This window comes from Hesperophylax consimilis, chromosome 3 (assembly GCF_061612785.1).
Source record: "Hesperophylax consimilis isolate HC1 chromosome 3, BYU_Hcon_1.0, whole genome shotgun sequence".
Lineage (NCBI taxonomy): Eukaryota > Metazoa > Arthropoda > Insecta > Trichoptera > Limnephilidae > Hesperophylax > Hesperophylax consimilis.
The window spans coordinates 34785037-34807915 of NC_142838.1; the positions used below are offsets into that span (position 1 = coordinate 34785037).

At 32.1% G+C, this 22879-nt stretch overlaps 1 protein-coding gene across 3 annotated transcripts; it reads left to right on the top strand.

Annotated features, from left to right (window-relative positions):
• The first annotated feature begins 460 nt into the window (after positions 1 to 460).
• Positions 461 to 21034, top strand: Rift (Riboflavin transporter). 3 transcript variants are annotated; one of them, XM_089651080.1, is made up of 3 exons: positions 461 to 588; positions 12786 to 14005; positions 14783 to 21034. In XM_089651080.1, exons 1-3 carry the CDS (start codon positions 576 to 578, stop codon positions 14978 to 14980), a joined length of 1431 nt encoding a protein of 476 aa, XP_089507206.1. In that variant the 5' UTR covers positions 461 to 575; the 3' UTR covers positions 14981 to 21034. The 3 variants fall into 3 exon arrangements, with proteins under 3 accessions (XP_089507206.1, XP_089507207.1, XP_089507205.1); XM_089651081.1 differs by lacking the exon at positions 461 to 588 and adding an exon at positions 671 to 965; XM_089651079.1 differs by lacking the exon at positions 461 to 588 and having other exon boundaries at positions 12409 to 14005.
• Positions 21035 to 22879: the final 1845 nt, after the last annotated feature.

The following is a 22879-nucleotide window of genomic DNA, read 5'->3' on the forward strand; positions in this document are numbered from 1 at the left end:
CTAATACTTCAAGCGCAGGCCGACCTCCGGGTCGCAGTGATGAAACTCTGTCACGGATCCAAAACCCTCACAGGTGTTTATATAATATATATTATGAGAAAGTTATGTCAAATCGTCTTGTGAAACAAAATCGATCACTATTCATAATCTTTCATTGACATTGATCATTTGACAGTTCTAACCATAGATATACAATTCGCCTATTCTCTTTCTATAATGACAACGTGATTGGTTTATTTATGATGACAACCATAAATAAACCACTCAATGATGACAGCCATATGACAGCTAAGGGCATAGAAAAAAAACTTTGTACCGGGAAAAAATATTTTATTCGCTTTTCACACGAACATGAAGAGAGTCTTGATCTACTGACTGTTCTAGCCAATGACGGTCACTTTAAATCGCCATTGTTGATACAGAGCTCTGTTATTGTTCACTAGTGGCAACCATTCGGACTAAAATAAACAGTGCGCGGAGTGTGAACATTACATTTTCATATCATAGAGATTTATCGAAGAGATGCTAAATCATAGAAATCTACGACAAGCCAGGAACCTAAAAAGCCCTTTTAGATGCATGCGACAGGTAATCATGTCATGGCAACACATGGCAAGCTGTCTCTGACGTCTGACAGTTCTAACTTTTCTTATCGGGATTCAGCCGATTCAGTGTCAGGTTATCGGTAATGTTGTGAGTTCAGTTCTAATTAGATTCGTCGCGTTTTTTACAGGTGCTTTCAGCTTTCGCGCAATTTGATTGCACTTTCGGAAATATTATTAATAATATTCTCCAAACCAAAAGCTGGTACCATTTGTTCATTTAAATAGCCGTCTGAATTGACACTGTTTTAGAGTTTTTGGCGTTTTATGAAAGTGCATAATTTTAATAATAATATTTTGCCAAAAGTTTTGCTGAAATAATTAGTTAATACACACTTCGATTACTGGACCCGTTGAGTTAAGGTACTTAATTAATCCATTTTTACACGACAATAATTAAAATAGTAAGTATATCACGTTGGTCCTGGTCTGATTTGAAATGACGTAATTTAGTATTATTTCATCAAATTAATGTTTTGGTACTACTAACTTAATTTACTTTTCCTCGTACATTATATTTTGAAACTATTTACTACCAATCGTTTATTTGTTTTTTTTTCTTTCTTTATATTATTTTTTGTATTCAAATCTTCAAAAGGATATCATAAAATATCACCCTTTTATAAAACCCTTATAAACATTGTAGGCAAATGTTTCCGAATTGCACTGTATGCTTAGTAAGCAATAACATTATAAATAACACTTGGTTTCAATTTAATTACTTATTTTCCTATAGTGCTTGCGCTAATCCTATACGAATCTCAAGTATGCCCCAAAATTGAATTTGGGAGCCACCTCTGGGCTAGAGGATAAATCTACTTGATTCTGTGCAAGGGAGGTCACTCTTAACAAACCATGTTAAAAGACCGAATGCACAGACGCAATATGGGCTGCTGGGTCTGAGGTATTTTAATGGAGCCTGCTCTAAGGAGCTAGCAGCATTAATCCCCGGTGCACCAGGCATGTGCGTGAAACTCAGACGAACGGAGCACCAATTACCATTTGTACTTCCAAAGTTCATAGTACGATTATTATTTATTTATTCATTTTCGGGAAATCCGCAGTTTACTTTTAATCAGTTTGTACATAAGTATTATATAGTAAAATAAAACCAATTATGGATTTCTTCCTTGTGACTTTACCCCTACTAAGACAGCATAATATGGAATAAGTTATTTAAATTTGTGAGAAAGGAATATGAATTAAAAAATTTATAGAAAACAAAATATTATATAAAACGAAAAATTTACAAAACAATACATTTATAGCCATGGAGAGAGGTTGTAGTTATAAATCAAATCATAATAGAGCTATAAACAATAGAGACATAAACATTATTCACAAACCATCAGAGAAATATTCTTTTATGGACCTCTTGTATTTGGTAAGTTCGCAACTGAAAATATCAACCTTGGATAATACGCTATTGTAATAATATATTGAATATTATTGTTAACTACTATGATATAGTATGATTATAAAATGCATGCATTAAGGGTTAGCCCCACGCACCGATCCACTGCGCATGCTGTATTGCCAACTCACTGATAATACCTAATAACTAACACACGGCCCTTAAGATTAAGAGCTGGCCCTTCACACCGGTCCGCTCCGCATGCCGTATTACCAAGGTGATGATAATATTTAATAACTAACACATGGCCCTTTTCATAAAAATAGTGCTACACAAAAATACAAATCACCTACTACCTACTACCTAGGCGTCAGGGCCGGCCCTCTTGAAATCTGATTATCTACAAAACATTTTTTTATTAACACAATGTTTGCGGGGGGTTTTTTAATCAATCTACGCCGTAAAGCGGGCAATTTTTTTCATGTTCGCGCGCCAAATTCCGTTTCATGTAAAATAGCTATAACTTCTGAACTATTGATCAAATTTAAATAAAATTTTCAGTATTTTACCTTATTCGAAATTTTTTATTATGATCTGGTCACAAATTTTTAAATTTTTGAAGAAACAATTACGATATATAAGTTTAAATTAAAAAAAAATTGAAAAAACTGCACTTTTGTTGTATTGTCTATTTAGTCATTTTATGCACATTCAAAAAAAAAAAATTTTTTAAATACACACCACTAAACACTAATATTGTTTGAAAGTATGAAATCGTTGGAAACAATTTCCTTCATGTTAAGGTACATCATAGAATTTACACATGTACCGGGTTTCGCTAAGTGTTTTGTGTACCGCGCACACACGACATCGCTTTCGCAGATTCTTATTTTTACCAGGGCCTTCAATCTTTTCCAATATATGTTTTCGCATATCCATCGATAGTCTTCCTGGAGGATCAGATTTTTTTCGGATACCAGATGTTGATGGTGTTGGTTCCGGGTCTTGACAATTATCTGACGAAATCTGATCAGCCACCCAGTGCTCTGCGATTTCCTTAAAAAATTATTTATATTTTATTTTCCTTTCTTTTACGGAGTTGTACACAACAAATGAGTTGAATAATGCACAATTTATTATATACATCGCTAGCCTTTTTGTCCATTTAGTGGTTTTTCGTAAAATAGAGTAATACGAAAGATATTGGTCTGCTAGGTCAATGCCTTTCATATATTTATTGTAATCGATTATCATTACCGTAGTCCATTTTATAGGGTATTTTTTATGAAAAAATATCCCTTTATTATGTAACAAATAAATTTTCGAGCACAGCACACAAATACTTTGTATGAAATTTTTAAAGCGGGATGTAGACAGAAAAGAAAATAGAGAATGTCTTGAACGAAACAATATCGCTTTAACACTGAAGAAATATAAAGATTTAAAAAAAAAACAAACATTTATCTTACAGTTATTTTATTTCAAGTGCATGTTTTATGACCACAGTCGGCCGGACACCCGACCCAATTCCACGAATTGCCAGGTACCTAGTACACGTGTCACGAGAGCTGACGCATAATTTTTACTTCACAGAGTAACCAACATCATACGTTACTCGTAATATATTGTTATTCTAAGTGTACCTACAACGCATTTTGGCGTCTCCCGCGCTTTACCAATAGTGTACAAATACGAAAAACGCTTTTAAGCGTCTCCCGCTCTCTACCAACAGTACGCAAAAGACGCTTTTAAGCGTCTCCCGCAAACAATGTGTTAATAAATTAGAAGTATTTTTTTTATATGTAAAATATTATTTGGTTATCTAAGCCTTAGGTACTGGGTGTGCTCAGGCCCCATTTTACAATATTATATATAAATGGACAAATTGTATGTAAATTGTGATGTATGGACTGTATTAAAATTATGTTAAATCAAACAAATTTAAATGATATATTAAAAAATAAAATAACGTAAGGAAATTAAAATAATTCAGGTAATTATAAAAACTTAGGAATATGTATGTAATTATTTGTATGGTTGTATATAATATGTGTACTATGTAGGTTAATTATTCTTTTGGCTATCTGGTAGGGAGACGAATGAAAGATGTGTGTGGTAACCTAGCAGCGTCTTTGTTGAGGTAGTCGAATTGCAGAGTCCATTATAGTAGTCACAGTTGTTGCTGTCGATAAATGACGATGTCGTTATGATGGTAGTTGATATACAGTTGGTATTTTCCATACAAAGGGTATTAAAGGTTTAAAACGAAAATACTAAAGTTTGACCATTAGTAGATGGATATTTGGTTAGTTGTGAGAGTTTGGAGTTGGAGGTCGACTGCACAATATCCTTTATTATTTTCTGCGTATTTTTGTTTATATTTCGTTAATATTGTTTCATAATAACTTTGTGAAGTGCTAAGTTTTCAAAAAGTCTTGTCCTTAAAATGATAATTTTGTGGGGGTTACTGCCTAATGTTGTTAACTACATTTTTTGCTTTTTTGGTTTAGCGATGATTTTAATGTTTATGTGTTATAGTCTATGTCTGGAAAAATTTTGGGTCCGTTCTTATGTTGCTAACCCGCAGGAGCCGGCAAGAATATTCAATAAAAAAATATATGTTTCTTTAAAGCCAACAAGAAGACAATAACATACATGATAAAGTGAAATTTTGATTGTTTTGTTTAACAAACCCAGTAGAAGTTTATCCAAAGGCAAAAATGAATGTATGACGTCGACACTGCAATTGCAGTGTTTCGTGACGTGCGTGGGCACGATTCTTCAACACTGCAATTGTAGGGCTCCGGCTCTTAAGGGTTGAGTAGGTTTTTAGCTACTGCTTTTTTTTTATAAAACTTTGTTTATTAATTTTTTTAATAATCAATATACAAGAAAAATGTTGTAAAAGCGCTTACAAAAATAAGCATGTTTAAATAAAAAAAACAATTTTTTAAAAACTAATATTAACGTTATTTCCCAAAACTCTGACTTTATAATGAAGATCAAACATTAAAATTGAGTTTACTCCATTTTCAAGATAGGCATACAAATTCTATATTGGATTGAATCATCGGTACAAATATATTTGTATGTATCATATATCTCAAAAATAATATAAGTACATATATTCATGATTTTGTAAGTTACCAACTTTTGGCAGTAACCGTTCGATTTATGTTAATAATACTTTACTATTTATAATGAAAAATTTGTACCGCTTGAGTACTGGCATATCTGATGGAAAATCTAACATTAATTCATTCTGTTTGTGGGATTTTTACCCTCGGTGCACTACGCAGGTAGAGTGAGAGCTCGGCTTTTCAAAGGTTAAAAATATTTCAATCACACTTATCAATGATCTCATTAGCTCAAGTCCAATAATTCAAATAAATCTGTTTCTTATAATATTGTTTATCTGCTATTTTTTTCTCCTATTAAATACTTTCAGTGTTAACAAACAAAGCATGTGTTTTTAAGTGTATTCAAGTAACGGCTGCGCGAACTTCTACATAAGAAAATTAATTTGGGATTTAAGGCCAAAATACGCAATCAAACAGAATTTTTTTTTTTTAAACAAAAGGAATACAACAAATATCTTATACGGATGTGAGCTATTTTATTTATTTGTGTTTTAAATTATAAAATATAGGCCAATAAAGAATTCGATTTTTCATAATTTTAGAGGCAAAATCGTATTTTTTAATCTTAGCTCTCAAGTAGCCGCCTCTAGTTTAATAATAATAATTGGATAATTTGTAGAGCGCCGTTTTTGTGAAAAATCACCTCAAGGGCGCTGTACAATTTATTTCCTAATTCTATTAGTTTGAATAGAATTTTACAATGCTTTTACATGAATACATTTTGAATAATTTTACAATGCTTTTACATGAATATATTTTGAATAGCCAAAGCCACACATAGAAATTGACGGAAACCACTGTAGAATGTGTGCGATATAAAATTTTTAATTTCTTATAGTACTTACGGACTTTTGGTGCAGTGTACAAACGGTGTACAAAAGCGTAATATACGCAAAGGACGAAATTAATATAATCATTAAATATTTCTAAAATTATTTTTACTGATGCGTCGGTTTATTGCGACAGGTCTGTTACAAAAATAATAACTCAGCTTAGGGTGTACCTGTTCCCAGACTTTTGTACGCCCTGGCAAGTGAACAATGCTATGAATCACTAATCTTAGGTCTGCACCTAAACAGAGCAAACTAGAAGGACTGCAAGACTCTTGTGTGTTGTGTATCCAGAATCTGTTTGACCTCAGTTTCATCAAGTTTCCGAATGCCAGATACAATCTCGCTAGTCTCCCATAACACACGACAGGTGCACACTCTTTCCCTTTACAATGTCAACTCACCTGCTTATCTGAAGGTTCCTTTATTACTACACTATCTCTTCTTTCAAGTGGTTCTCCACTTGAAACCAATATATATTTATGTAGTAATATTTTATATTCACGCTATGCAGAAAAAACGCCACATGTCACAATTTTATTCCCTAATTTATATAAATCTGTCCAAAAAATTGTTAAATATTTCAGTAATCCACGGTTTTACCAACTTAACACGTTACGGCCGGGAAAGGTAGTTCTACCCGTTCGGTCGATTGATGCTTAGCGCCGGGAAGGTTAGTTCTACCTTTTGCGCCGGCCTCATTTCGATGGCCGAAAAGACGGAATTATTCAATGTTTTTATATGAATATTATTACATCAATCTCTTTAGGTCCCAACTATATGTTCATAATTATCGAATCGTAATGCAAGTCTTATTTTTATATTTATCTTTGTGCATTTCGTTTACTTCGGTATTTCAACAAAAGGATAGTATATTATTTGTTATTGTAATAATTCAATTCCTGGAATGAGGGTTTTCATGACCGTGAAACCCGATTCGAATCTCTATCTCTGTTCCGCCTTACTCAACTCCTATGTGGAAGCGAGCGAAAGATGTCGGGCGTATTTAAAGAAAGCAGGTATGAGCAAATACCGATAGGCTGACCGTAATAAACATATTACAAGGTTAATTGAGTTGCATTTCAAATACTAATCGATTTTCGTTTAGTACTTTTATAGCTTGGGTATGCCGAGTTACTACTTAGAAATTTTTCATTAAAATATTTTAATTATTTTCGAAGATATAGCGATTTAAAACAAAATTAAAGAAATTCGCGCCGGACCTTTATTTTCGCCCGGAGACAACATAGTGCCAGCGCAAAAAATACCCGGCCGAAAAGTATGGTCCAGCATAATCCTGGATCAAAGTATTTTATTGATATCTAAATGTGTTGATAAAATTTCCAATGACTCACAGCTAAATACAATACGTTTAGATTAAATAGATTCAATCGCCTCTTATTTAAGCCATATGTATCAATTGATTATTCCCAGCTGTAATAAGATTTGAAGTTTATTTTAAGGTGGTATGGTATATATACGTAATACTAATTATTTTTATCAGTGTACTACAGTGTTTTACTTTTTTTCTTGTTTATCATTTGTATGCACAAGTGGATTAGATAATTTAGTATAATATTTCTGTAATTATCTTAATCTACATACATATACTATTTATAACTATCGAGAACCTCTGAAAAATCGCAACAAAATGATAAAAAATCTTTGAATAAAAGTTTTTTTTATTTATTTATTGGCTCGCCAACAGAATACATCACATAATTTTTACAGTCATTTACATTTATACTTGGTTATTATCAGAGATGTGCAAAATGGGTACCGAAAACCATTTGAAATGCAAAATGGAAATGGGTCAAAATTTTTCCATTTGAAAATGCAAAATGGTTTTTAGAAAAGCATTTCAAATGCAAAATGCAAAATACCTATTTTCAAAATGCATTGAAAATGCAAAATGGTTTCTCAGGTCAAACAATTAAAATAATTATAGAATTTTTAAACAATTTTGTGATTTAATAATGGACATCAATGTAGAACAAACATATTACATGATGGTAAATCCAAAAACACCACGACTACAGATTATGAAACCACAAAAAATTTGCGCGGGACTAATGTTGACATGTTAACTATATTGAAAACATAGAAACCATTTAATATTACAGCGTCATGGCCCCATGTTCAGTATTTGAATCAGTATTTTTTGAAATGGTATCACTCAATTGCCAGGGCTCCTACCAGGGAGCAACTTGACAAATGTAAATTATCTAGCGAGGTTGAGGACCGACTGATATTTGGGGCTTATGAAAAAAAGATGAGTGGAGATAGTAGGAAAAATGTTGCAAAAAAACATTTAAAATGGAAAATGCATAGAGAAAAGCATTTAAAATGCAAAATGGTTTTTAGAAAAGCATTTAAAATGCAAAATGGAAAATACCCATTTTGCATTTTGCATTTGAAATAAAGCACGTCTCTGGTTATTATGATGTTTCTAATTATAGGTGAGCATAACATGCATCTCAATATTCTTTGTGTAATAGTAATTGGTTAGTTCCATAATAATAAATTTAATTACAAGAATGTATAGAAAAACAAGGAGGATCGAAATCAATTATTAAGAAGAAAGATGCATACATACTTACAAATATATTATACATATAGATATATATACGCATACATTCCCACATCTAAATACACATATACATACATATATGTACACACGTCGATAGATACATACACACAGGGTGGGGCAAAAGCAATCACCCTATTGGAAAACGCTATAACTTTTGCAAATGGCACAAATTGTCGACTCGGTTTTGACATTTGTGAAGTAAACAAACCCAGAATACAAATAGACAAGACATGAATCGATTTACAAACAATTGAACAAATTTCACAAGCAATACCAAAGTATATCATAAAAAAAATATATTACAGCAAAAGAACATCGGTTGATTATTTTTTCCCCATCCTGTACATACAAACACATGCACATTTAAATACAAACACACACATAAGCATATATGCATAGATGTGCACACTGTACGCAAATTGTATGCAAACATGTACACACCAATCCTCGCACAAATACATACATTGTGGAGCTATGCATAAGTAGGTGATTGGTAAAGAAATTGAAATAATAAAATGGCTCTAAGTGAGGAGATCATCAGGTATAAGTATGTGTAAGTTTTTTCTGAAGGTTTTAATTGTGTTTGAAAATATATCTAATTCTAAAATATTGCAGTATCTATTATACAATCGAGTCATTCTCGATGTAAGTGTTTGAAAATTGTCACTAAATTATAAGATTAAATCCTCTTTATCTGCCACAAAAAATCTATACTGGAAATTTTGTAAAATTTTAACTTCTTACTAAAGTTTGACTTTAGAAATAATTTATTAGGGTCAGTTGTTTCAAAGAACTCTATAACTTATTCAAATTCAAGTTCTGTGAAAGTTCTATTCAAGTTCTGTTGTCATTCCATTATGGGTCAGTTGTTTCACCCAACTTGAATAACAGCAGAACTGGAATAGACGTTTCACAGAACTTGAATGTTAACTTTGAAATCTGGTGAATTGTACAAGTTCTGTGAAACAACTGACCATTAATATTTTGACAATGGCTTCGTAATATAAAAAAATTAAATTATTATTTAACAAACACTGTGAACTTATTGATATATTTGGTGTTAATAATTTTCTGAGTTTCAAAAGGCAACTAATTTCAGACCTATTTGCTAGTTATTAACTTGTATTATTTATTAGCTTTTTCAAAAAAAAAGTCTTGTCTCTATACCTTCCAACGTTTAACTCACATATGTACTCCTTAGTTTATTTTTTATTTTTTAGACGCATATTTAGACTGTATGCATGTACGGTCATACTTATTATACATTAATTTACTTTACCATTTCAAGTACTATTATTTAAATTCGATATTAATTATGGCGTTGGTATTTTGCCATTACTTATTAGGTTTTTTTTTTCTATAGATATTACAGACATTATTTTTCTTCTTTTTTTTAACATTTGTTTTATAATATATATCAGTATATTATATATATATTTATTTTTTATTTACCTTACGAGTAAATTATTTTCCTGTTTTCAGTCTTACTGGTTTGCAACAAACATGAATAATTGTATGCAGATACGAATGTACAATGTACATGCTTACTTTATATTTTGCTTTATTTAATTAGGTGTTATTATTTGGATTTGATGTTAATCTTAGTATTAGCATTTAATTATTATTTTTTTGTAAATAGTTATGCTATTATCCATGTATTATATAAATAAATTGTCAATTTTCTCTGTAAAAGCCCGATAGGGCGTTAATGATTAATAAATAAATAAATAATATGTCAATAACAATTAGCTTTATTGACTGTATCGCGGGGAATTGTGTTATTGCCGCAACATTTTAATTTTTCAGTGTAGAAATTGAATTATTTATTTATTCATTTTCGGGAAATCGACAGTTTACATTTAATCAGTTTGTACATAAGTATTATATAGTCAAATAAAACCAATTATGGATTTTCTCCTTGTGACTTTAACTGAGACTCCATAATATGTAATAAGTTATTTGAATTTGTGAGAAAGGAATATGAATTAAAAAATTTATACAAAACAAAGATTATATAAAACGAAAAATTTACAAAACAATACATTTATAGCCATGGAGAGAGGTTGTAGATATAAATCAAATCATAATAGAGATATAAACAATAGAGACATAAACTTTATTCACAAACCATCAGAGAAATATTCTTTTATGGACCTCTTGTATTTGGTAAGTTCGCAACTGAAAATATCAACCTTGGATAATACGCTATTGTAATTATTGTGTAGTCTGTTCAGGCAAGAATTCTGCTTAGAGTTCGTTTTGCTTTGATCAATAATTAATTTATATAAAACTTTTGTGTGGGTTATGATTTGTGTTTATTTTAATTTATGTTACTGTTTTCAGTTATGTTTATTGTAAAGGATACGATAATTATTAGGAAGTATGGTATGATGTAATACTATTTTTTTTCGAAAAAAGTGATAAATTAATTATTAATGAATTAACATTTCTTCAAAACAAAATCGATGTCTTAGACAAACTAACCACTGTCCAAATATGCTCCAATCATTTCTCAGAAGATGAAGTGGAGGTTGCGAAAGACAGGATTATGAGGAAAGGTGAAGTTAAGAAGTGCAAGAATTTTTATGATATTATTAAATTGCTGAAGATAAGGCAGCGCATCGACAATGTTCACGGAATTAGGACTAAGTGGATTTGCCGGCCTGATGAGACACCGGGTCACTGGAGCCAGGAAGCGGCTAATGGCCTCTGCCAACACGGTGGTGACCGCAACTTACCAGCACCAAGCGCCACTCCCTGCATAGTTAATTTATTCTTCTTTATATATTTTTGCATTTTTCACATATCTATTGTACAAAAATTATGTATATCTATATGGGACATGTGGGATTGCACTAACCTCCACACATCCTGGAATAAAAATTGTTATTATTATTAAATATCACACAACTGATAAACAAGAATTTTTGTATGGTAAAAGGTTGTTTATCAGTTGTGTAAAATTTAAAACATGTTTATTAGGAAAGCCATAATATTTATTTTACCTTTTATTTTCAATTTCTTGTAATATTGCGATTGTCAGTTTTATTACGACATTCCTAAAATTGATTACTATCTAGTGCACAGGTTCTCAAACTTATTTCAACCACCGCCCGCTTTGAGATTTAAAAAATCTAGTGCCTTTCATATTTTTAACTTACCTTTTATCTTACCATCTGTTGCGTATCTTAAAAACAGTTATTGCAAATATAAGTTTTAAACATGCATTATATGGATAGGATAGATAGGGTGTGACCCATATCCTATTTCTGAAATCAAATACTTAATGTTTCAATGAGAGGAAATAAAACTCATACTAATCATATTTGGAAGTATTTTTATTAACATCAAAAGAAGGCTTTGACTTTTAAACTTATCCAACACGAAGGATGAATCTAATGCATTTCAACGAGATTGTTAATATCAGGTTAGAATTCACTTAATAATAGCCGTAAGTCGCAGCTCGCAGCCAATTTCTCTTTTTAGTTTGCAATATTGCTACAGAAAATCGGTTGTAAAAATCGCGTTAGAACTTGATTGCCGCAAACACGGTACGAACTGAAGGTGGATAGTTCGATGCAGTTTTCCATACATACTTTGAGGAACCAATGACTGTGATAGAAAAGAATTAATTCCATTATGATGTGATTTACTTATTTTAAAAACTAACAAAGTGGTGGATACTCAGTTTTGTTATAAGGAACTAAAACAAACTACTTCTGTTGAATTTTTATAGATAGAATTTGTCTGCCGTCGCCCCTCTAGTTTTCCTTAACGCCTCCTAATCTTCTTTGAGCCTTCTACTGCCCCCCCCTGAAAGTCTCCAGCGCCCACTTTGAGAAAGACTGGTCTAGTGCATAATTCTATCTCCATTTTATTTTACAAGGTCAGAGCTCTTCGAAGGTGTTCGATTATAGTTTTACTCGTTGCTCTGCGACTATTATACTACAAACAATGTTGTTGAAGTTTTTGATGAATTCTGGGATGGATTATATCGATTATGTTGAATGAAGTTAGTTCAATATTATCATGTGCATTAAAGCAATGGAAAAAACATCTGCATTTATCTATCTCTGTGTGCCGTCGGTAATGTAATCTTATCCATCATTCATAAGTATGCTATTGAATCTGATGAAAGTTCTGGTGAGGAATTTTTCAACATGGCTCACTTATAAAACTGTGTAAATTTCATTTTGATTTGTGTACACATAATATTATTATCATAAATGTTTTGTTTTATCCTATGTATAAATATTTTTCTTTTTCCAGATGGTTGTCTAATGAAAAACGATAGTACATCGGAAGGTGCTCAACATAAAAACAAAATGAGGGACTTTATTAAACAATGGCGACAACGTATGGAGGGCCGAAGGATTGTGGTGGACATATTAGCCATCCTGTTTGGAATAGGAACGTGGGTGGGGATCAACGGAATGTTTGTGCAGCTCCCTCTGCTAGTGAAGACGGCTCCTGAGGGGTGGAACTTGCCCTCGTACATGTCGGTAGCCGTACAAATAGCCAATCTCGGGCCCCTCCTGTATGCCATCCTACGCAAAATCTGGCCTCAAAAACTCAACGACGCCTATTGCATCTACGTCGTACTGTTCATTGGACTCGTAGCCGCCACCTTGGTCCCATTTCTATATGATTATACGACTGACATTAGTGGGGAGCCTCGGAGTACTGTATTCCTTATCCTAGTTTTCTCCGTCTCCATAGTCGGATGCACAAGCTCGGTGTTGTTTTTCCCGTTCATGCGCCACTTCAAAGAGATCTATCTCATAAGTTACCTCATCGGAGAGGGCCTTAGTGGTTTTCTGCCCAGCATCGTAGCCCTCATACAGGGCATCGGAGGGAATCCCGAATGCGTCGTGACTACCCTTCCAGATGGAAACACCACCATGAACCTTATTTACAAGGAACCTCTTTTTGGAACCAGTTATTTCTTTGGCTTCATTGCAATCGCCATGTTGCTTAGTTTTTGCGCCTTTTTTCTACTAAACAATCTGAAGGTATGCCAATATGAGAGGGTTCCGACTGAAATAATTAAAAACAACACCATGGAAACAGTTGATCAGAAATATTCCCTTACTACAATAAGCAAGGCGGAGGAATCCAAAGAAGGGACATATGACACTATAAGTATTGTTTCTGAAGAACATAAATTGGCCACTTTATCAGTTCTCAGATCGACTTCCCTATTGATACTGATGTCTGCCATTTGTGCCTTAAGCAACGGGGTGTTCCCCAGTATCCAGTCCTACTCGTGTTTGCCATACGGCAACACGGCTTACCATTTAGCAATAACACTAAGTAGTATGGCAAATCCTATAGCTTGTTTCTTGGCAGTGTTTTTGCCCCACACAACGAACCGTTGGATATCTGTTCTAACATCTATATGCGCCGTGTGCATATCATATGTGATGGCCACGAGCATAATGAGCCCAACGCCACCATTGGTTGACTCTGTTGGAGGAGTAGTTCTTTTGGTAAGTCCAATGCATTTATTTACTCACATAATATTTACACTTTTTACAATTAAATATGTAATATGTGCTTTATGAACTTTCTTTTAAACACATCATTATTACTTACTAATACACTTCGAACTAGTTGATGACCAATCTGTTTTTCACTAAATCCATAGAATAAAGAATAACATTAAAAGAGCTTTGTGAGTGTATTTCGTGACCCAAATATTTGCCTAATCGAGGGTTAAATTTCCAATACGAATCTGTGTTTACAAGATTCAATGAGTGTAAGGGAGACCGAGGGCTGGGCTATTGGGCTAAATGGAACATTTGTTTCCATTCTCATTTATCATTGTTATCTATTTATATACTTCTTTCATATAAATTGTAGTTATTGACCAATCCCATATTTACAACATCATTATTACATATTTTAAAAACTATTTGAATATTTTTTTCTGTTATGGCACTTCATATAATATGTATATGTACCAATGCAATAGTCAATGACCTCTAATGCTTCTCTGCCCTGTTGTAATTATTCAATGCCCTCTTAAAAAATACTAATGATTTCACCTTGATACATTCTTTACGTAACTTATAGAAAATTTACACAGAAGCTACACTTTTGTTCGTAAATGATCAAATTAACCTACATAAACAACATTTTTTGGTATCTAATACAAATCACATGGTATACCTAAAATCTTAGCAAATAATCTAAAAGTACTCAACCAACTTAAATCTACTTAGATCTTATACACATTTTGTTAATATAGAATGCATCGTTTGCAGGTTTTGATGTGGATATTAGTGGTGGGGCTGGTGAGCTACATAAAGCTGTGCATCTCTACCATCTTCAGGTCGGCTGGGGGCTCCTGGATGTTCTACTGCGGCTGCGCGTCCCAGACCGGTTCCGCCATCGGCTCTCTCGTCTCCTTCTTCGTCGTCAACTACACCGACGTGTTCGTCGCCAGCTACCCGTGCCGTTAACACGTTTCATTACTGATAATATAGTGAATTCGTAATGGAAGCAAGCATATTTTGCTAACGAAATATGATCTTAGATTGCCAAATTATACTATTAGTCATATTATTCCAATTTAGTTAAAAAATTTAAAAATAATTAATTTTATCTTACACCTCGACGCGTCCTACGCAAAGTACATTCTCAATATGCTTGTTTATAGGAGTGAACTTATAAATTGCTTTTAATTTTGGCTATGCCGTAAGCGTCCTGTAAAATTTGTGTTTCTTTTTGAAGACTGTAAAACTAGTTTTATAAATCAATTTTTCAGTATTATTTGTGACATAGCTGTAAAAAAAATCTATTTAAAAGTTTCTCGTGCAATGCTAGAGATGAGAACTTGTGTGGAACGCGTTGGAAACATTTTATGCCTGTATGTATATAGCGTTAATTGGTTTTAGATAATTTGTGATAATTGTGTTTGTTATATTTATTGTTAAAGTTTTTACTCTGAAAAACAAATTATACAATCATTAACCTTATGGTAACTGTTAACGAGTATATATAGCCGGAAAGCAATCACGTACAACTACCGCGGGTCCCAAGAAGAGCCCATTTCAATATTTTCTATCGTGTAGTGGTATTAGCCTAGTCTATTTAAATTTTTTTAAATATTTTTTCATCATAAATAAATGCTAGATTTTATTTCATACCAAATGTAACATTCTAATATAAACCCCGCTCAGGTAATATTGACGAGCACTGCTTATGCAGTAATCAATGGGTTAGTAATAGCACTATTCATTCTTCTGTGAAATATCAACGCTGTAAATCAATCAATGTAAAATTCATTTTGATAAATATTTATTTGGTAAAAATAAGATTTTTCCAATATAAGGGAAAAATCCTACAGTTATACCTCAATTACCAGATGTCTACCCCAAATCTCTGATGTAATCAGAATGTTTAATATGACTTTCGGAGTAATTGACTTGCATCGATGATATAATATCGTTATAAGGTAGGTTTTATGCATTGAATACTTAGTAGTAGAATAATTCGATTTAAACGTGAATAATTGGTATTAATATGAGTTTACTCCAAAGATACCACCCGAATTTGAAGGGGCGGCCGAGGAACTCAATTTTCGCCGTTTTTTTTTTTTTTTTGTTCATAAAATTTCGAATTACATGGGAATTCGTTAATTCGAAATTTGATTTTTGATGTCTGCTGGATTTCGAATTAACGAGGTTCTACTGTAATATAGGAGTTTTCAAGTCCCAGTAAATTTATTTTTTAACCCATTGCACCACAAAGCTGGTGAATTGACGGGCTGCTTAGAGTTTTGGTCAGTGGTATGCAGTTCATAAAGGCTGAAAAGTAGTGCCTACCCTAAAAAAAAAGAACCAATATAAGAAAGTATTTAAAAAGAAGACGAATTTGTGATTAAAATGTATTTTTTTCCATGAATTTGGTAAGGGTGCACTCAACATATTTTAGTTGACCATAAAAATCAGCGGAATATGATAACAAAATGATCGTTTTCAAATATTCATTGCACAGTACAAATCCAAACATGAAAAGATACACACAACCTTCCTTTGGTCATAGAACTACGCACTCCACTAGTTTTGGCATTACACCACAAAGCCGGCGATTCGACGGTTAGGCTTTCATGGATTGTTCGATTTTAACGGAAGTATTTCATTTTTCATAAATTAAAAAACCATTTAAAAACATAAATAACCTAATCCAATATTTAAGACATTACTCATTTACGTCTCTTTGATATTATTTTCTTGTCGAGTTAAAAAAATCTTCTAATAATTAAATGGTGTATTTTACATACAAAAAATTTGTTTTATTTCTCTGTGCAATGGGTTATTGATTTATTAACAATTTCATGGAAGCGTTTGATCCAATTCTATTGGACCTAATTATTTCTAAACTCCTGCCCTTTCAAAACATTATTTTTTTTATAATTTAAATACCATTTCATTATTTTTTATTACCATTAATTTTTTTAACTTAAATTCTTATTGCATTGGTATGACGTATTTAATAGTATGCTCAATGTATATACATTGGTATGACGTATTTAATAGTATGCTCAATGTATATACATTGGTATGACGTATTTAATAGTATGCTCAATGTATATACATTGGTATGACGTATTTAATAGTATTCTCAATGTATATACATTGGTATGACGTATTTAATAGTATGCTCAATGTATATACATTGGTATGACGTATTTATTAGTATGCTCAATGTATTTTTCCTAAATTTTATTATAATCATATTTTATTTATTTTATATGTAAGTTATAGATATTGTTATATTAGTTTTAATGGTTGGATAGTCAGGGTAGTTATAATATATTTAGTTGAGTGAAGAAAAACTGTGTCAGTACAGAATGTTCAATCAGGTATTATTACATGATAGGGTAAAACAGTTGGCTTGTTTTAAATAATAATATGATCTGGAATTATGAATGTCAACACAATCCACAAAAGTGAATAGATATGCTATTTGACGGTAATCAAGAATATTATACCGACGGATAAAACGCCTCGATATTGGAAGTAATTTGAGAACATCAAAACTATTTGATGCATTTGACTTTCGGTATCCTTTCTGCTGCTACATTGGTTGCACAAGTCTGCATCATACTATCATACTAACTAAACAGTGTTTAGGTATCATTTTTAAATAATAAAATTAAAGGTATAAGAATTCATAAACTACTCTTTCCTAGATGGCACTATTTTAATTATTTTAGGAAAAAACTCTTTTTGCAAGTTATGCTATAAAATATTAAAATAAATTATTTGTTTGCGCCCATAAATATGCAATATGAATATAAATATAATGTTATATTGGTGATTTAATCCAATATTGTATTGTATGCCTTTCTTGAAAGAAAGGAGTTTGTGTATGGACTAAACTATTTATTCCTATTCATATTGCGTTTTCATCTCAATATTGTAAAGCATAACTTGCAAAAGTCTTTTTTTATAATGTAGTTGTACGCCACTACATACTCAAATCGGACAGTGTCAAGTACTACTTAGTACACAGTGCCAAGTGCTAAGGTACATAGGCCGTCATAAAAACATCCTGGAAATTTCGACCGTTGCCTAGAGGTTTGTTTGGCAATGTTTTTAGCCATAGCAACTAGAATGTTCGGGAACGTTCTGAGGTGCAACTTGAATGAGATTGGCATCTGACATAAGCGAGAACGGTAAGGTTCTCAGTCAGTCTACTATGCGCTACGTTTAACGCGCTAATCAAAATAACTTACGCCTTTCGCGCCGCTATTACTTAAATAATCCTTGCTGTAATAAATCTATTATCAAATATTACATAGTTTACTTTCAACACCGAACGCATCTACAATAATAATTAAATTAGCGCTGTCTATGAAAGAGCAGATAATGAATTATTTTAAGTATACCCTTAAGCCACTAGTACCGAACTATTTATAATTTAATTAATGCAAGTTTTAATGCTGAAGTCCTTGGAAAAAACATGTAATTTAACAAAGATAATGATTTAATCAATGGCTACTGACCTTAAGAACTTCGGGATTCTTAAAAAATAAAAAGTTATTACATTTTTTTTCGAAGGATTTCAGTAATACAATGTGTATTAATTAGATTATCAATAGTTAGGTACAAATAATTTGTTAAATGTTACTTATTTTACAAAATTTAAAAATAATTTCTAAATACTGTTTAATTACCACATATTGCACAAAAAAATGCATTTAATCAGCATTTCAACATAAAAAGTTAAATTAGCATTTTCAGGATCAGCAGAATATGCATATTAAAATGCAATGTTTGTAGAAGCTCTTACATGTGTTAGAAACTACGAAATGCCAAAAATGTACACAGAAGTGGATATTTAAATAGCAAGTTTCTTCAATTAGCATTCCATCATATCACACGGCAAATGAGGACACACTCGAATTGTATCGAACTTTAATAAGTATGCGAAATTTAATCGTAATAGTCTTAACACTCTAACAACGGGGGTTTCCTCGAGGCACACATTTTAATTAATTCTGATTCATCACAAATAATTAAAATAAACCCCACGGAAAGATCAATTTTCTAGGCCTGCTCGAAAAAATTCGAACATAGGTCCGTCCATTACGCCGGGATGCGCCGAATATTATTTTTACATCACTTATGTCGTTAAGATTACCACTTATTTTAGAGATTTGCCATAACAGATTCAACCGTAGGTTTGTGCAAAACACCGGGGCCGCGCGTCAAATATTTTTGTGCATAGCTTCTTCACGTCGTTAAGATTCCCGTCTTATCCCTTCTTAACAGTAAAGCCTCAATCACCAAAGGAGCCTTGGCAGAATGCAATTCTCCTCATTCTGATGTTATAAAGAATCTGAAAGTAATTTGCAATAAATCTATGACATCGAAGTGAAAATGCTTCAATTATATTTTTTATCAGGTAGATAAAAATTGACCAGGTTTCAAATCGTAGATAATGTCTGATCAATTAATTAATTAATTAAGAATCAAAAATAATTCAAATTGGTTTTTGTTATCTAGGAGAACAACTACAAATTTTAAATTTATACACGGTCCCAAGAGGTTTGGTAAAAATTACCAAGCAAAGCACAGCATTCCTCTCATTTGTTTGTACCTCTACCGGAAGCTGATGTGACATTATTCCAAAAATTTGATAATATTTTATTATATAATGAACTTATTTCTGTAAAAAAATATATTAACTGGAATATAACATCCAACTAGTTATTTGTTTTCTAAATAAAATCCAAAATTGTGACTGGAGAAAACCAAGATTGTTCTTGGAGATCGTTAATACATCAAGATTCAACTACAACCATTAATTACGTACATAAAGGATTAACTGGCCAACACTTCATTACAGTTCTTCATTCATTTACCTACATATTACCGTATGCAACCGACGTACGCGACCGACGAACGCGTCGCACTATTTACTTTAACAAATAATCTAAAATTAGGTGTTCCTAATTCAGAGAAGAATTTTGGATGAAGTCATTCACAATTGGACCACTTGTATGTACTTACATAATACATACCTATACGTAAAGTTTTATTCCTTAACACTGAATAATGCTGAACTCCAAACCAGGAAAAAGGCAGAGTTTCGAAATATGAAAGTTACTGTTTGAATAACTTAATAATGGTTAATGCAATGTCAATTACTGTGATTAACAGCATGTATGACTATGATTACTTAGAGAATTATAACATAAATTCATTTATTTGAGTTTGAAAGCAATGTCTACAATGAAAGACGCTGCTATAAAAATAGTTGCTATTTGCAAAACATTTAAGTAGAAAACTAAACATGAATCGTTGTTATCAAACTTTATGAATAAATAATTTAGTATACTAGTCCCTGGGAGAGATTGTAACCATGTTATCAACGATCGTTCTAAAAGCTGTTCATAAAAATCTTCTTTTCACACGTCTTGTATGAAAATGAAAAAGGCCAAACATAATAATCATATTTCCTACAGACATTTCAGAAACATTTGTTTCTTTCCCAAGCAAAAATAAATTCAACGCTTTATTTCACTAACGTACACAATGGTAATGCACACAGTATCAGGTAGATATTATTCAAAATCAATTACATTCTTATTCAATAATAATTTTGCTATATAAGTTCCTGTCTGGACAACTTATTTCTGGATTTGTAATTTTAAACTTGTTTAAATTGTTTTCTTTTGGGGGAAATGTTATTTAAAAATTTACTAATTGAATTGATTTATAAAGTAGAAATGTTGACATTAATTATGGAACACGATATCGGCCAAATGGCCGGCATTCCTTGGTTCTTTTGATTTAATTTATTGAAGACAATTTCAGAAATAATGCATTGGTAGAGATGGCAAAATTTAGCATTAATTTTCAGATTTTTTAGCATTAACAATTGGAAATTTAGCGTTTTATAGCATTTTGAGGCATAATTTAGCATTTTGTAGCAAAATAGAAAAAAATGTATTTCCTGAATGTTTTTAGCGCATATTTTAAGTATTTTTGGTAAAATACATGTTTAGCCTTCATTTGCAATTATTTCCATGTGAAAGATTATAAATAATTAATTTTATTATTAAATTAATAAGGAAGGAAACTCTAAGTACGGGTCGAACACAAACACAACAAATGCAGATTGCGATTAACATCAATAGGCGTCATTTATTTCGCACAATTTGTGTAATGACAAAAAGCAATTTTAGCCTACAGTACAAAAATATTAAATATTTACACATAAAATAGTAACAAAATTATAAAAAATCGTAATGTAAATATCGATTTTTTGAAATTCTCACATATTATTTTAATACCCGGTATTTTCGGGAAATTTGCGCCTATTTCGCTAAATAGAATAATTTTGCTGAAATACGGCCAAAATCACGTTTTTCGCGTTAATTCCCGAAATAGAAATCACTGGAAACACTTTCAAATGCCTTGAAACGCAAAGAAAACTTATAAATGCCCTATTTTCGAAACATAAATATTTTTTCGCGTTTTTAGTTAAAACGAAATCATGCCATCTCTATGCATTGGATCTCTGTTTTCAGTTCAGGAATTGTTTGTGCTTTGTTAGCATACGTTGGAGTTTACAAAACTCAAAGTCATCAAATCAAGTCAATGTAGGGAAATTTAAATCCGGCGTACCCGATAGACCACCATATACCTATATATTCGTAATTATCTTTTCAGACTTACATTTTCGACTGAACAAGTAAATATGTGCATATATATAAATAAAATTCTTGTACTAACTCGTGGTTTTATTTCGATTTTGCATATTTATTAATGTACTATCTGTACCCCGCCACGCGTTACTGTGGCTTAATCTGTCTGAGCAGATAGAGAAAAAATAGCATGTGTTGCTTTTATGTCCAACAGATGGTGCTGTTATTAAAAATTAAGAGTGTTTGTCTAACAGATTGCACTGTTTAAAAAAAGCACGTTTTTACCTGTCACAGGTGACATCTATACAATATAAAAACATACGCGTATTCGAATACAAAGTTGTGACAAAATTTCAAAGCAATCGGTGAAAAACTTTCAGAGATTTAAGATTTTGAACAATCGAACATTTACATTTTTATTTATATAAATACTGATAAATTATTATGCATCTGAATCATCAATGTAGGTACTTATTGATACTCCATTATTAATATAAATATATTACATTGTAAGGGCGTGAGCACACAGAGAGCGGTCAGAGTTCTGCGTTCTAGTGACCGTTGACCGCTCAAGAGTTCCAACGCACACAAGCGGCGTTCAAATTCTCGCGTTCTAGTTTCGTTTGGGTCTTTGCATATGCAACATGTCACTAGAAAGTTCATCATCCGATGAAGAATTATTGCTTTGTGGAGCTTAGCAGCTTCTAAAAAGAAAAGGAAGTATTGGGTGCACCCAATCAACATAACGCGAGAAGAACAAGGCAAATTTACTAGTATTTTTCAGGATTTACTTAAAGATGAACAACAATTCTATATTTATTTTCGAATGCCGATTAATAGTTTAAATGAATTGTATAACATCATACAACCCGATATCGAAAAACAAAATAGGTACTAACTGGAGGAACTATGTTTCATCAAAAGAAAGGCTGGCTGTATTTTTAAGGAATGTATTTATTTATTAAGGATAAGAAAAGACATTAGAATATTTATAAATAATAACAAAATATACGAATAAATAATTAACATCACTTAAATCGTATAATAAACTCCTTTCCCTAACCAATTCAATGAACTTTTCCGTGTTTGTAACCTCAGACATCGCGGCGTTCTGGCGTTCTCTGCCTCGGCGGCAAAAGAACTCTTAGAACGCGGCGTTCCGTTTTGACCGCCGCGGTCTGAGTGCCCGCTGTGTGCG

Coding starts and splice junctions, on each gene's coding strand:
- Rift (XM_089651079.1), top strand. CDS start 12,743: ATGTTTTGTTTTATCCTATGTATAAATATTTTTCTTTTTCCAGATGGT. Junction 14,006..14,782: donor TTGGAGGAGTAGTTCTTTTG/GTAAGTCCAATG, acceptor CATCGTTTGCAG/GTTTTGATGTGGATATTAGT.